The sequence below is a fragment of the Phyllopteryx taeniolatus genome, chromosome 22 (genome assembly GCF_024500385.1).
Source record: "Phyllopteryx taeniolatus isolate TA_2022b chromosome 22, UOR_Ptae_1.2, whole genome shotgun sequence".
Classification (NCBI taxonomy): Eukaryota; Metazoa; Chordata; class Actinopteri; order Syngnathiformes; family Syngnathidae; genus Phyllopteryx; species Phyllopteryx taeniolatus.
Window position 1 is genome coordinate 1,622,837 of NC_084523.1, and position 13,993 is coordinate 1,636,829.

At 43.2% G+C, this 13,993-nt stretch overlaps 1 protein-coding gene across 2 annotated transcripts; it reads left to right on the top strand.

Moving 5' to 3' along the window:
• The first annotated feature begins 582 nt into the window (after positions 1-582).
• Positions 583-13,493, top strand: tmem168a (transmembrane protein 168a). 2 transcript variants are annotated; one of them, XM_061762394.1, is made up of 6 exons: positions 583-686; positions 1,146-2,054; positions 2,605-2,880; positions 3,843-3,985; positions 8,297-8,574; positions 11,201-13,493. In XM_061762394.1, the coding sequence occupies exons 2-6, from the start codon at positions 1,221-1,223 to the stop codon at positions 11,749-11,751; spliced, it is 2,082 nt and encodes a 693-aa protein (XP_061618378.1). In that variant the 5' UTR covers positions 583-686; positions 1,146-1,220; the 3' UTR covers positions 11,752-13,493. The 2 variants fall into 2 exon arrangements, with proteins under 2 accessions (XP_061618378.1, XP_061618377.1); XM_061762393.1 differs by lacking the exon at positions 583-686 and adding an exon at positions 726-960.
• The last annotated feature ends 500 nt before the right edge of the window (positions 13,494-13,993 follow it).

The window sequence follows — 13,993 nt, forward strand, 5'->3', positions numbered from 1 at the left end:
TTCATTAGCTAACAACATGCCAATAACATAACAAATCTAAATAAAATACAACATACCTACCAGAGGCCCTGATTATAACGTGTGCCGATTGCAAGAGACATCTTTTGCTTGTCAAACTTGGCTTGCTCTGAACAACCGATTAAATGACTGAAAAAGTATTGGGCTACTAAATGGAGAGAATAGACTGTCAGGAGTAAATATATACAATTTCATGGAGCAACTATAAGAATGTAGGTTGTAAACGTAGGTCAGTGCGAGTATTTAGGCCAGCGGAGAAGTCCTTGTGTGGCCCTGACAGCTCACCACTGAATAATACAATATACCAGAAAACAAAATGTTTGAGGCACAACGTCATGGTATGATTATGTCAAATATCAATGACTGTATTTATATAAATTGTCATGAATTATCAGAAAGTATACTATTTTTCATAAACTATAAGGAAATTGCACCCTTTTAAGCTGGCTATTACTGTGTGTTCTTACTGAGACGTTTGAAATAAAACCAACTGTTGTATAAAAGATGTTAAAATAGTTTTTGATGTATATGGTAGTCCCGCCTGCAAAAAAAACCCCCAAAACAAACGAACAAAAAAGGCGATTACCGAAGCTTGGGCTATTTTACCCTCGCGACTTGCTGTAGTTTGGAATCCGGAAGTACAATTGCTTTCATTTATTCAACAAAATGTAAGTTTGATTTTATCGATAAATATTCTACAAAACTAAGCTCTAATACTTGAAGGGGTTTACACGTTCATGTTTCCGAACGCGTCTTATCCTGTAAAAAGAAAAAAAGAAACGAGTTAGCTCACTGTGGAAGGAATGGCATCGGTTAAGCTAACGTTAGTTAGCATTGAGCTTCCCTGCTGAACTGCCACATCGCCAGAAAACTGTCAGCAGCACCGCAGCCGCTTGCCAACAAAACGTGGAACTTTTCCAGAACTATAGTTCTTCAACACGGGTATACGGTGTTATCTGCTTGTTGTCACATTGTTTTAGTGTCAGCACTCGTAGCAAATCATGTCGCAGCACTTTCTCTGATATGAGGGTTTGTAATGTAAACAAAGTCGAGATTTCAGGGCAGGGGTGATGCAACCACTTAAAATGAGCATGGATTTAAAAAAACAACATTTTATTTGTTCTCAGGGGCTGATGTCTTCATTTATAATTACGCAAGAAGTTTGCTAGTCTTTTCTGCATTTGGATCAAGTGCTGTCAGCCATGGCTCACGACGAAGAGGAAGAGGAGCTGACCGTCGAGGGGCCCAAGGAGGTGGACATGATCACATCAATACGTTGCCTTGGTTACCTGTCAAGCCTGAACCTCATGGTGGCGGTGTGCGTCGGTATGTACTTGCGCTGGGAGGTGACGAGCGAGCCGATGATCCTCGTCATCTTCATCCTGGGTCTTTTCGTCCTCGGGATTGCGAGCATCCTCCACTATTACTTTGGCATGGAGCAAGCCAGCCTGAGCCTGTTCCATCTGTGGTTTGGCTTCCTGCTCGGTCTCCTGTGCTTCCTCAGCAGTCCTGCCTTAGATTCCAACGTCAAGGAAGTCGTTGCCAACTATCTCCTCCTGGCCAGCGTGGTCATGAAGGCAATATGGGCCGCGACGGAGAGAATATGCCGCTCCATCCGCTACAAAGCCGTCTTGCTGAAGTCCACCGAATTCCTAGAGCTGCTCGGTTTTGCCATCGCCAGCACCACCATGCTTCTCAACAAGTCAGTCGCCATCGTCGGCCTTGTGGTGGCTCTGGGCGCGCTCATCGTGGACTTGAGGATGAAGTCCCTCCTGGCTTTACCCAACTTGGTCAGCTTCGCCCTGGTCACCTCACTGGTGTTTTTCCAAGCCTTGGGCATTGCGGCCAACCCCTTCGCCTTAGGGTGCTACCTGGGTCGGCTGCTGTGCGAGCCCGTGTTGGACGTGTACTTCAGCCCGCTGGGCGCCACCGAGCGCTGGATGCCTGTGCTCACCTTGGGGAACATGTGGAGGCGGCTGTCGCTCCTGCCCTTGAGCCTGCTGGAGTTGACCTTCATCATCCTGGCTGCCTTTAAGGTACAACCAAGGGGGGCAGGAATTTTTATGATTGTTTTTTATGTGGGTGAATCTACGGCCCAAATACAGCCCACCATGCAATTCATAAAACCAATAATACACCACCCCAATACATGATTTAACCTTCAAATGCTAAAAGGATATATAGTTTGATGAACATTTGTTCCATTGTAGCATTTATTTTTCATAAACATATGGAATGGCCGCTGAATGGACAAGCCTATGTCTAACCAAAAAAAAGTACAAATATGCAAGCATATTGAGCATACTGTCAGGCATGTGCGCAGATATTCACAGATACTCAAATAAATGCCCATCAGATATGAAAACACTGGATGGAATTAATGACTGAGGGTAATTTGTAGTTGTATTTATTTTTTTATATTGACAAATTGCCCATCCAGGGCAAAAGTGCAGGTGCTTGAGCACAGATTCTGTAATGTGATGAGTTTGGAAACCTGATTGAAATTTGTAAAGCCTGCAAAATGCACATGGACTGGTGTTTTTAAAAAAATAGCCCTGTACATTTAATGACCTTTCTCTTACGCAGCTCAGCCACTTGGAGCTGTGGTACTTGGTGATCCCAGGCTTCTGCCTCTTTGGCGTCTTCTGGTGCATCTGCCACGTCGTCCTCCTCATCACGATCTGGGGCTTCCATACCAAGCTGAGCGAGTGCCAGAAAGCCTGGCGGGCGCAGCGTTCCAGCAGCCGTGGCCTGGACCAGGTCATGGCCTCCAGGGGCATCCGGCACTTTTGCCTCATTTCGGAGCGGCTGATGTTCTTCAGCCTGCTGTCCACGGTCATTCTGGGTGCCGTGTCCTGGCAGGTAGGAGACTACCAGCAAGTTTTATTGTCAACATCAGCTAGTCAAGTGTCAAGTGTCTTCCGTCTATTTGTGGAATCTTCTATTAAAAAAAAAACAACAGGGAATGATTACTTCAAACGCCTTTAAAATCCTCCATAAGAAATAGTAACGAAAAGACGATTACTAAAGTAGACGACCGACGTTTCATTTGTGCTATTTAATTCAGGTTTTTAGGGCAGGTGACGCCATTTGAAATTTTGACGTGTTGACTTGGAGAACCCCTCCAAATTTCGGCCCGTACATATATATATATATATATATATATATATATATATATATATATATAAAAATCTGGTTGTATTCTAATTTTAAGGCGATTTTTGAACAGATTTTCTGTTGGCGATATCACACACAAAAAAAAAAAAAAAAAAAATCCCCAAAAAGGCCTTTTTTTTTCTAAAACAAAAACCCAAAACCCATAACCAGATTTCTTGGTGTGTTGTCTTCAGGTTGAAGTGGAGATTCCAGCCAGACATTTAGACAGACTGTAATTTTGGGGGAAATCTCGTCACGTTCCTATGTTCAGTGTTTTTGCCACTTCCACTTTTAGAAATTGATGAGCATTCTCAGAAAGAGCAGCAGGCATGCGGTGAAATCAACACATCTGCAGGAGAATGCTAAATGAGACTTCGTGCCAGTGACTCATGAAATTGATTTTACTTACATCGTAGTCCAAAGTTTTCTGTGTCTTTACTTTATCATTTTCATTCTGAAAGTGTTTGGTTTTGGATGTTTACTAATGTTGAGACAGTCTTAACAGCGCATTGTGTCTCTTCGAGCATGATCCTGCAGTCGGTCCCGTGTTGCGTAACTATCTTGCAAACTGTCGGCACCAATTAAGCGCCTGTGGTTGCTTCTGCGCAAAATGCAAGTGACAAATGGAAGGAAGTGACTTTTTGCGGTGCTCTGTCTTGTCCGTGTAGCCTGCCAACGGTCTCTTCCTCAGCGCGCTGCTGGTGGTGCTACCGTTGGAGTCGCTGGCCCACGGGCTATTCCACGAGCTGGGCAGCTGTCTGGGGGGCACCTGCGTTGGCTACGCCCTGGTCATCCCTACGACATACTGCAGGTAGGACTTTGTGTTAACAAAATTAAGTTTACACACTGCTGGAGCATTTCACATGCTTTTGTAAATATGATATCCCATCTCAACTCCCCTCCCTTAATACAAAACCAACTGGATAAATAAGCCAATAACGATGCATAAACATGCCGCTAATGTTCGGCCCCTAAAGGGATCATTCTGTTGCTCCCCGTGCAGCATACTAAGTCGTGCAGCGTTTAGCCATTAGCCACTGCCCCTCCCATCACCTCCCCCAGTTTCCTCTCAGATGGCTTGGCATCTTTTTTTAATAGGCCAGTTACTTTTGATGATCTCCTCCCTCAATGTAAGCGTGGAAGCTAGCCGTCATTTATAAATGACTATCTCCATCACCAAACAAGTCAGTGATGCTCACTCATGTGCCGTGCCTCCTTTATGTGGAACCTTTCCGTGTTGAACTCCCGTCCCGTCGCCACCGCCTCTCTGTATTCGACGCTGCACGTGGCCAGGCCCACAGGGACGATTGAGGGCATGATGAGAATGCAGTGGTGTGTAATAGGCTGTTTGATGGCTGCAGATCATGTTGCCACTGACAAAAGCTCCACAGGGAGATTACAGCGATCGGGGTGAGAAGGGGAGGCCAAAAAAAAAAAAAAACACAGGTGGGTGTGACTGCAGGGAGGAAAAAACAAGGAGAGGCTGTAAAGGAAGTGAGGGAGAAGTGAGAAGGGACAGCATTTTGACAGAAGGGAGGGGTTCAGAGCGAGGATGAAAGAGAGAGACGGAAGATGCAGCGTGAATCTCAAACTACGAGCCTTTCTTCCCCTGGGTGCCATGAGATCTGAAAAGATTAGATGAGCTTGCCAAGCCACACCGAGGATGAAGCATGTCATTTTTCTTATTAAAATCATTGTGTGTGTGTGTGTGTGTGTGTGTGAATGTGTGGCTGGAAGGCTCCGTCTTTGCATCTACAGTAGCTATCAGTGCAGATGTGACACAAATTTCCAATCTGTAGTTGTGAAGGTCACCAACATGATAAAATTTGGCAGCCCTCTCTAGCGGCATCTCCTGGGGATGGTGCTAGACAGTGCACTCCATTGACTAGCTGCGCAAATTGACACAAACAGCCAGTTTTGAAAAAAAAAATGAATAAATAAATAAATACAATACTGTAGGATCTGCAAACAGTGGTGCCTTGAGATACAAATGTGTTTCGTTCTGTGATTACGCTGCTAACTCAAAACACTCATCTCTCAAATCATATTTTTCCATTGAAATGAATGGAAATGCTATTAATTTGTTCCAGCCTTCCCCGCAAAGAAACATGTTGTAATGTACGTGTATGAAAAACAAAACAAATCAACACAAGATATTCTATTGAGAAAATGGCAAAAAGCAACAATAAACAAGGAATGTAAGGTATATTTTAATGAGGACAAATAACACTCCACAATATTGTAATTTATAAAAACATGCAGTAATGACATAATTAAATACAACACCAATTCCAATGAAGTTGGGATGTTGTGCTAAACATTAATAAAAACAGAATACAATGATTTGCAAATCATGTTCAACCTATATTTAATTGAATACACTACAAAGGCAAGATATTTAATGTTCAAACTGATAAACTTCTTTGTTTTTAGCAAATCATTAACTTAGGATTTTATGGCTGCAACACATTCCCAAAAAGCTGGGACAGGGTCGTGTTTACCACTGTGTTACATCACCTTTTCTTTTAACAACATTCAATAAACATTTGGGAACTGAGGACACTAATTGTTGAAGCTTTGGAGGTGGAATTTTTTTCCATTCTTGCTTGATGTACAGCTTCAGCTGTTCAACAGTCCGGGGTCTCCGTTGTCGTATTTTACGCTTCATAATGTGCCACACATTTTCAATGGTCTGGACTGCAGGCAGGCCAGTCTAGTACCCACACTCTTTTACTACGAAGAAACGCTGTTGTAACACGTTCAGAATGTGGTTTGGCATTGCTTGCTGAAATATGCAAGGGCGTCCGTGAAAAAGACGTTGCTTGGATGGCAGCATATGTTTCTCCAAAACCTGTATGTACCTTTCAGCATTAATGGTGCCTTCACAGATGTGTAAGTTACCCATGCCTTTGGCACTAACACAGCCTCATACCATCACAGATGCTGGCTTTTGAACTTTGTGTCCATAACAGTCCGGATGGTTGTTTTCCTCTTTGGCCCGCAGGACACGACGTCCATAATTTGAAATGTGGACTTGTTGGACCACAGAACACTTTTCCACTTTGCATCAGTTCATCTTAGATGAGCTCGGGCCCAGAGAAGCCGGCGGAGTTTCTGGCTGTTGTTGATAAATGGCTTTTGTTTAGCATAGTAGAGTTTCAAGTTGCACTTACGGATGTAGCACCGAACTGTATTTACTGACATTGGTTTTCTAAAGTGTTCCTGAGCCCATGTGGTGATATCCTTTACACATTGATGTCGGGTCTTGATGCAGTGCCGCCTGAGGGATCGAAGGTCACGGGCATTTTTGAAATTTTATTAAATTTTTTATTTTTTGAATAGTTTTCCCACTTTAATGTTTTGAGATCATCAATCATATGTAAATATCAGACAACGATAACCCAAGTATACTCTGCCATGGATGCCATTTTCCTCCATCCATCCATCCATTTTCTGAGCCGCTTCTTCCTCAGTAGGGTCGCGGGCGTGCTGGAGCCTATCCCAGCTGTCATCGGGCAGGAGGCGGGGTACACCTTGAACTGGTTGCCAGCCAATCGCAGGGCACAGTGAAACAAACAACCATTCGCACTCACAGTCATGCCGACGGGCAATTTAGAGTCTCCAATTAATGCATGTTTTTGGGATGTGGGAGGAAACCGGAGTGCCCGGAGAAAACCCACGCAGGCACGGGGAGAACATGCAAACCATTTTCCTCCAGTCTTTTCGTTATGGTTGAATCTTAACTGAGGCAAGGGAGGCCTGCAGTTCTTAAGATGTTATCCTGGGTTCCTTTGTGACATCCTGGAAAAATCGTCGCTGTGCTCTTGGAGTATTTTTTGTAAGCCGGCTACACCTGGGGAATTTCACCGCTGTTCCATGTTTTCTCCATTTCAGGATAATGGCTCTCACTGTGGTTTGCTGGAATCCTAAAGCTTTAGAACTGATTTTGTAGCCCTTTACAGACTGATAAATGTCCATTACTTTATTTCTCATCTGTTCTTGAATTTCTTTGGATTGTGGCTTTTTGTTGCAGCTTTTTTGAGATATTTTGTCCAAACTTCATTTTGTCTAACAGGTTCTGTTTAAGTCATTTCTTTATTGAGATGTTTTGGAGGTAATCAAGCTTGGATGTGGTCATTGAAAATGAACTCAGCTTTCCAAAAAAATTTGATTAGCTACAGTTGATTCATGATTTAACAAGGGGGGCATTTACTTTTTTCACACAGGGCCAGGTCGCTTTGAATAGATTTTTAACCCTTAATAAATAAAATAATCAATGATTTATGATATTTACATTTGTTTCAACATTAAAATGAAAGAAGAAGAAACATTAAAGTGGCAATCCATTGCTTAAATGGTTATAACTAGGGCTCAATGTGAATTTAACAAATAAAACAGTCGACTTGTCTAAAAAAAGAAAAACAATTGGTCATTAATTTTTAAGCGAAATGGGTTATTCTTTCTCGTGTATTCATAATTGGTCTTCAACTAAGCAAACATATCATTTATCCGAAGACTCGATTATTTGATAAAATATTTAGTAGGAAACATGGCTTAATCCCTTCAAAGGACAGAAAATGTAAAACCCTTGCTCTAAGCAAGTGAAATATTCAATATGAATGAATGACTCTAAAAATCATGTCATCACACTGCACATGCGATGAGTTGAAGCCAGAAGGACTCCATCCCATGTACTGCAAACCCAACATTCACCTGTCCTTGTCATGGTGATGTCGAAGGTGATAACGGGGGCACCAGGCGTAATATAACGACACCCGTTATGCAGATGTCTGGAGTGAGGGCGTGAGGTATGACTCCCATCTGCTTGGCCATGAATAACATCAAGCCCGCAGATTGAAGGGGAATGTATGGCCGTGTGATTTGCAGCCAGCCTTGACTTTGTGTGTGTGAGATTGTGTGTGCGCGTTGCCCCCCCCCCCCCCATACGACCACACAGTTTTTCATAAAATCACTTTGCCCTCGACTTGGCTTTTTAATATCAATCGTCGTCAACCTACTCGCCTCAGCCTTTGCTATCATTCCCAAATCTGTGATCCACTCCCCGCAAAGCCACTTCAGTGTTTTTATGCTAGCCACTCTCTTTTCCCCATTCCCCGTTCAGCGCTGATGGCCAGCCCGCCCTGCTGCCCCCGGAGCAGGCCCAACAGTTGAACCTGCGCTCCACGGGTATGCTGAACAACGTACAGCGTCTCTTCTCTCACCACATGATCCGGACGTTCGGCTGCGACTACTCGGCCAGCGGCGTCAGCCTGGAGACGCTGCACGGCAAGCTGCGCAACTTCCTGGAGCTGCGGACGGCGGACGGGCCGCGCCACGACACCTACCTGATCTTCTACAGCGGGCACACACACAAAGGAAGCGGAGCCTGGGCGCTAGCTGGTGAGACACATCATGATGTGCTTCAGTGGTTTTTTGGCATAGGGTTGATGAAACTGGTGAACAAGTGGTTCGCCTATCTTTCTTACAGTTCTGCACAGTTCTGAGGTTTTGGGTGGGCGTAATGCCTTCCTGTGTGGAGTTTGCATGTTGGTTTACTTGCATGGGTTTTCAAAATTATATATCGTATTACATGTGAGCAGTTGTAGAACAAAAAACTTCAGATTTCTCAGTCATAACGGCCCTTTGACGGAAACAAAATCGACAGTGACCCCTCTTGACACCTCTTTTCTAAATTGTTCGTAGTGTGAATTGTCTATATGTGCCGTAGGCCATTTACCAGTCCAATGTTGTGATACTGTGAAACCACAATGTTTTTATGGTTATCATACCAGCAGAATCCAATACTCACCGATGCTAACCTGTGATCCCAATGAGGACAAGCTGTATAAGAAAATGGCTGCGATGGTTGATATAACTAGTTTCCCAGCAACCACACTCATTGTGCTCTCATCCCCTTTTGTACTAGAATGCCAGAGAAAATAGTGGCATACATGGTGATTGTCACAATAGTTCTGTTTGTATAGAAAATGGACGGATGGAGCTGATATACTCTATATATTCATCAAGTAATGTTTTTATAGACACCAAAAGTATCACAATGTACTTTATAAATATCCGTTAAGCACCTTTATTTCTTCAGAAAACCAAAAAGAACAAACCACTTATTTTGCGATTGCATTCGCCCTGCAAGCATCATTTGCATCCCACTCTCCACTTTGCATTCTTCCCCTCCTCCCTCAGTCATTCACAGGCTGATTAGTCACAGTCCAGACAAGTGTGCCAAAGGAGTTAAAATTGCTGTGAAGGACAGAAGCCGAGCAGAGAATTCTGGGAAAGTGTTGGACGCTCTTGCTGCAACACCAATGATGACTTGACACACTGTCTTTGGGGGAAGAAAAGTAAAATAAAAATGCCCGCAAAAGTTCTCTTTATGTCAGCATCCTAACTAACACTTCAAGCTGTAATTTTCCGACATGGCACTGCAGATCATGCCCTGAACTCACGCAACTGATTTCACATTTGTTGGCAGGGAAACACTGCTCTGTACATTTTAGCGCCCCCCCCCCCCCCCCCCGCTTCTGTTACAGCCGGACATTTTTGTGCGGTTTGTGTATCTGTTGTGGTTAGATGGACAGTCGGGCAAGTGGAAGCTGACAGGTTTGATCCATGCACAGACACTCTGTCCATCAAGAGTGTCACGCTGAAATGTCCTTGAACCACTAACACCACGACAGTTAATCCCCGCTATTCGTGGGGGATACGGACGGAGCCCTGCCACGAATAGCAGTGAGTAATCAACACCTGCCCTCCCACCCCCCCCAAAAAATATGATTGCCTATATTAATAGTTTAAACTACACAGTGGGTACAGAAAATATTCAGACCCGCTTACATTTTTCACTCTTTGTTATATTGCAGCCATTTGCTAAAATCATTTAAGTTAATTGTTCTCCTCATTAATGTACACACAGCGCCCTAAATTGACAGAAAGAAAAATGTAATGGTTGACATTTTTGCAGGTTTATTAAAAAAGAAAAACTGAAATGTCACACAGCCGTAAGTGTTCAGTCCCTTTGCTCAGTAGTTAGTAGAAGCACCCTTTTGAGCTAATACAGCCATGAGTCTTTTTGGGAATGATGCAACAAGTTTTTCACAAATGGATTTGGGGATCCTCTGCCATTCCTCTTTGCAGATCCTCTCCAGTTCTGTCAGGTTGGATGGTGAACGTTGATGGACAGCCATTTGCAGGTCTCTCCAGACATGCTCAATTGGTTTTAAATCAGGGCTCTGGGCCATTCAAGAACAGTCATGGAGTTGTTCTGAAGCCACTCCTTTGTTATTTTAGCTGTGTGCTTAGGGTCATTGTCTTGTTGGAAGGTGAACCTTTGGCCCAGTCTGAGGTCCTGAGCCCTCCGGAGTTGGTTTTCATCCAGGATATCCCTTGCAACCAGTTGTCCTGTCCCCGCAGCTGAAAAACACCCCCACAGCATGATGCTGCCACCACCATGCTTCACTGTTAGGACTGCCCTTGTCACCATGTCTAAGTGTCGTTGAGCAAGATACTGAACCCCAAAGTTAGAAAAGCGCTATTAAAGTGAAAGGCCCAAAAGAATTGCACCGGAAGTGAGCGTTGCAATATGTAAAAAACGCCAATTGTCAAGCAATAATCTGTAAGCAGTCCGTCGTTTGTGAGCTTGAGCCTTTTAACAGCCGCATAGCACAGCAAATACAAACATAACTTCCGCTAACAACATCCTGACATAAAAATATCTTAGAACAGTCCAGATGTATCACTTCAATGCTTCCATGTCACCACTTACTACTTTCCTATTGGCCAGGGCTTTGGCGCTGTATTAGAGCGTTACAGTTCGAGCACAAAATATGTAAACAGGTGAGTTTTTCAGTGAAAAGGGGGGGGTGGGCTCCACAAAATCCAAACGTGAAGAAACGAATTCATAACTGCAAATAAAGCAGGTGGGGGTTCACTGTACTTAGTTTGGTGCATTACTTTAAATTAGCCCTGCGTAATCTAATACTTGATGGAATTATCACTATTATTTTCATAGGAGGGGAGAGTCTTCATCTGGCCCAGCTGCTGGAGTTGTGGAAGGAGAAGAACGCAGGTCACTGCTCGCGTCTCATCCTGGTCCTGGACACAGAAAACTCCCTCCATTGGGTCAAAGAGGTACGTAGGGTCGATGGGGTATACATAGCGGTACAAACGGCCGAGCTGTCCGCCGCCGGGCCCGACCCAGAGGTGGGCGAGGCCCCCGTACTCGGGGACTTCACGTCCGAATGGGTGGAGTTCAACTGCAACCCAAACAGCGACACGCAGTGGTCCGAGAAGGGACGTAGCGTGGCGGCGGTCTACGGCGTGTCAAAACGCTGGAGCGACTACACGCTGCACCTCCCGACGGGCAGCGACGTGGCCAAGCATTGGAAGACCCACTTTCCCACGGTGACGTATCCCATGGTGCACCTCTCCAACTGGTGCTGTGGCCTCAACCTGTTTTGGTTGTGCAGCGTGTGTCTGCACTGCTTCAGGAGGTGCAAACTCGCGTGGTTCCCACCTGCTGTTTTGGACACAGGACAGGGCCTTAAACTGGTGCACTCCTAGATGTGCTCCATGGACACTTGGACTAGTTGAACAAATTAGCACATATGTTTCGATGCAGACATAATGGAGTCACATTGTAAGACTAAATGTCTGTTTAACAAGAGATGGGATTTAAGGCACATTCCCCCCCCCCCCCCCCCCCATGTATTTAACATATTCAAATTATAGTAAGATTCCATAGCAATTATTTTTTATTTATATTTTCTTCTGACTAATTTTGCTAATTGTGGCTTACCAATGTATAGGTTTTCTTTAGCACTATATTGACATTTGCTTTGCACATAAGGGTCATTTCCATGTAATTAAATAACAGATCAATCATGCTTATTAAAAGTAAAAAAAAATCTAATTTAGCAAATTGTTTTATTCCGCCTTGGTTTTATATGGCTAAGTTTTCCATGCTGAAACAGCCATGCTTTAAGTCCTGTTTTCAAGAAGTTATTGATGATTTCCAATTTTAGGCATTCATAGTAAAGGCAATCCTTATTGACAGAGCAAATGGTGGTGGCCTATTGAAATACACTTCTTGCATAACGGCAAAGACATAAGTGCATAACGGGAGTGACAAACAGTTTCATAACAATCAAGTGAGTTGCATAATTTACATGTGTTGCCCTTCAAACTCTGTGGATACACGTGCATAATTAATTAGATAAATGATAAACTCCTCATTAAACCCATTACACTCTTTATGCAGTCATAGTAATGAGAACAGTAAAGACAGCTTGAGTGACAAAAAAAGGACTATTTTTAAATGAACCAAAAAAAAAAAAAAGGAACTTTGAAGACACTAGGATGCATTTGTGTTAGTTTTCATTGAAAATGAAAATTAAGCAATAGGAGAAAATTTTTTTATTAGCATGTTCAGAAAACATTGCAAATCATGAAACTTCATTTTGGGCAGTCAAGACATTTTGGCAGTAAAGTTTGAAAAATGTTACGATGGAAATGTTTTTCTTTTCATTGAAACAATTAACCTTTTGAAGGATAACAATGACTGCCAACAATTCAAATACTCATATCAGTAAAAATAATTATTTAAAAAACAAAAAAAAAGAAACTCAGTGGGCCATGTCTTTACCGTGATCAAACTAATTGAAAATGACCCATAGACACTTTTGATTTAATTAGGTCCTGCATTATACTTCTCAATATTAGTAACAACTTGCAAACGTCAGCTTCACTAACCGTGCAGAATTTATGGCAATAGAGGCCTCTAATGCACAAAATGACACGTGCTTTGAAATATGTAACCACTTAGCCGACCCCGCATTCTGTGCTGTGCGTGGGGTCCTTTGCTGTCACTTTCCATCCAAAACGCTGAGATGCTCATTTTCCCTTCGTTGTGGTGACTTAGAAGAATGAAGCTGTTCTCCCTGGAAACGCAAAAAGTGAGACAAGCGACCGACTTGATATCATGCGAAAGAAAAGCATCACTGTTCGTAGTTTTAATACCACTTATAATGTTAAGTAAAATAAAAAATAATTACAATACTAAATTCTAGGAGGAGAAGGCATAAATATGCCCACAATTCTTTGTTCTGTTGCCTTAAAAAGACCCGCTATAAACTGTATATAATGTAGATATAAGCCTCTTAGGCAAATTCCTTGTATGCCGCCTTAATTTCACTGCGATGTGCTCCTTCCATGATTGAATGGTGTCTTTCACAATGCAAATCCCCCCCATGTGCTTTACTGGAGTTATGTCGGAACAAAATGTAATAAAGTTATTTTAACAGTCATATTCATTGTGGTTCCAATGTGGAGTGTGCCTGGGAGGGAAGTGCGCAATAAATTGATTGAAGGGAAACATTTAAAGCTTATGAAATGGAGAAAAGGGTGTCAATAGAATACTTCCGAATAATGTAAAAAAAAAAATGTGCTACCTTGCGTGCACGAAGGCTGTCCTTTTTCATTCTCTCCCCTGCAAGCTGCAGCCTCAGCGAAGGCTATCAAAACATACAGAACAATCACGGATACACCAGCAGTCATTCACCACAATATTAGATTACAGGCCAGATTCATCTCCCAAACTGGATTAGGTAATAAAAAGAGCCGACCCCCCTCTTGAGGCCCAATGAGGATGTGCTGAGTCAGAGGCGCCTGGTCTCGCACACACACATACACACACACACACACACACACACACATTCTCCAAGCATGTAAACACACACTGCTGCACACATCGTCTGCAGCTAATCACTTGTCACGCAGCGTTAGCTTCCAATACCGGGAAAGTGAC

Coding starts and splice junctions, on each gene's coding strand:
- tmem168a (XM_061762394.1), top strand. CDS start 1,221: ATGGCTCACGACGAAGAGGAAGAGGAGCTGACCGTCGAGGGGCCCAAG. Junction 2,881..3,842: donor TGGGTGCCGTGTCCTGGCAG/GTAGGAGACTAC, acceptor TTGTCCGTGTAG/CCTGCCAACGGTCTCTTCCT. Junction 8,575..11,200: donor CGGAGCCTGGGCGCTAGCTG/GTGAGACACATC, acceptor TTATTTTCATAG/GAGGGGAGAGTCTTCATCTG.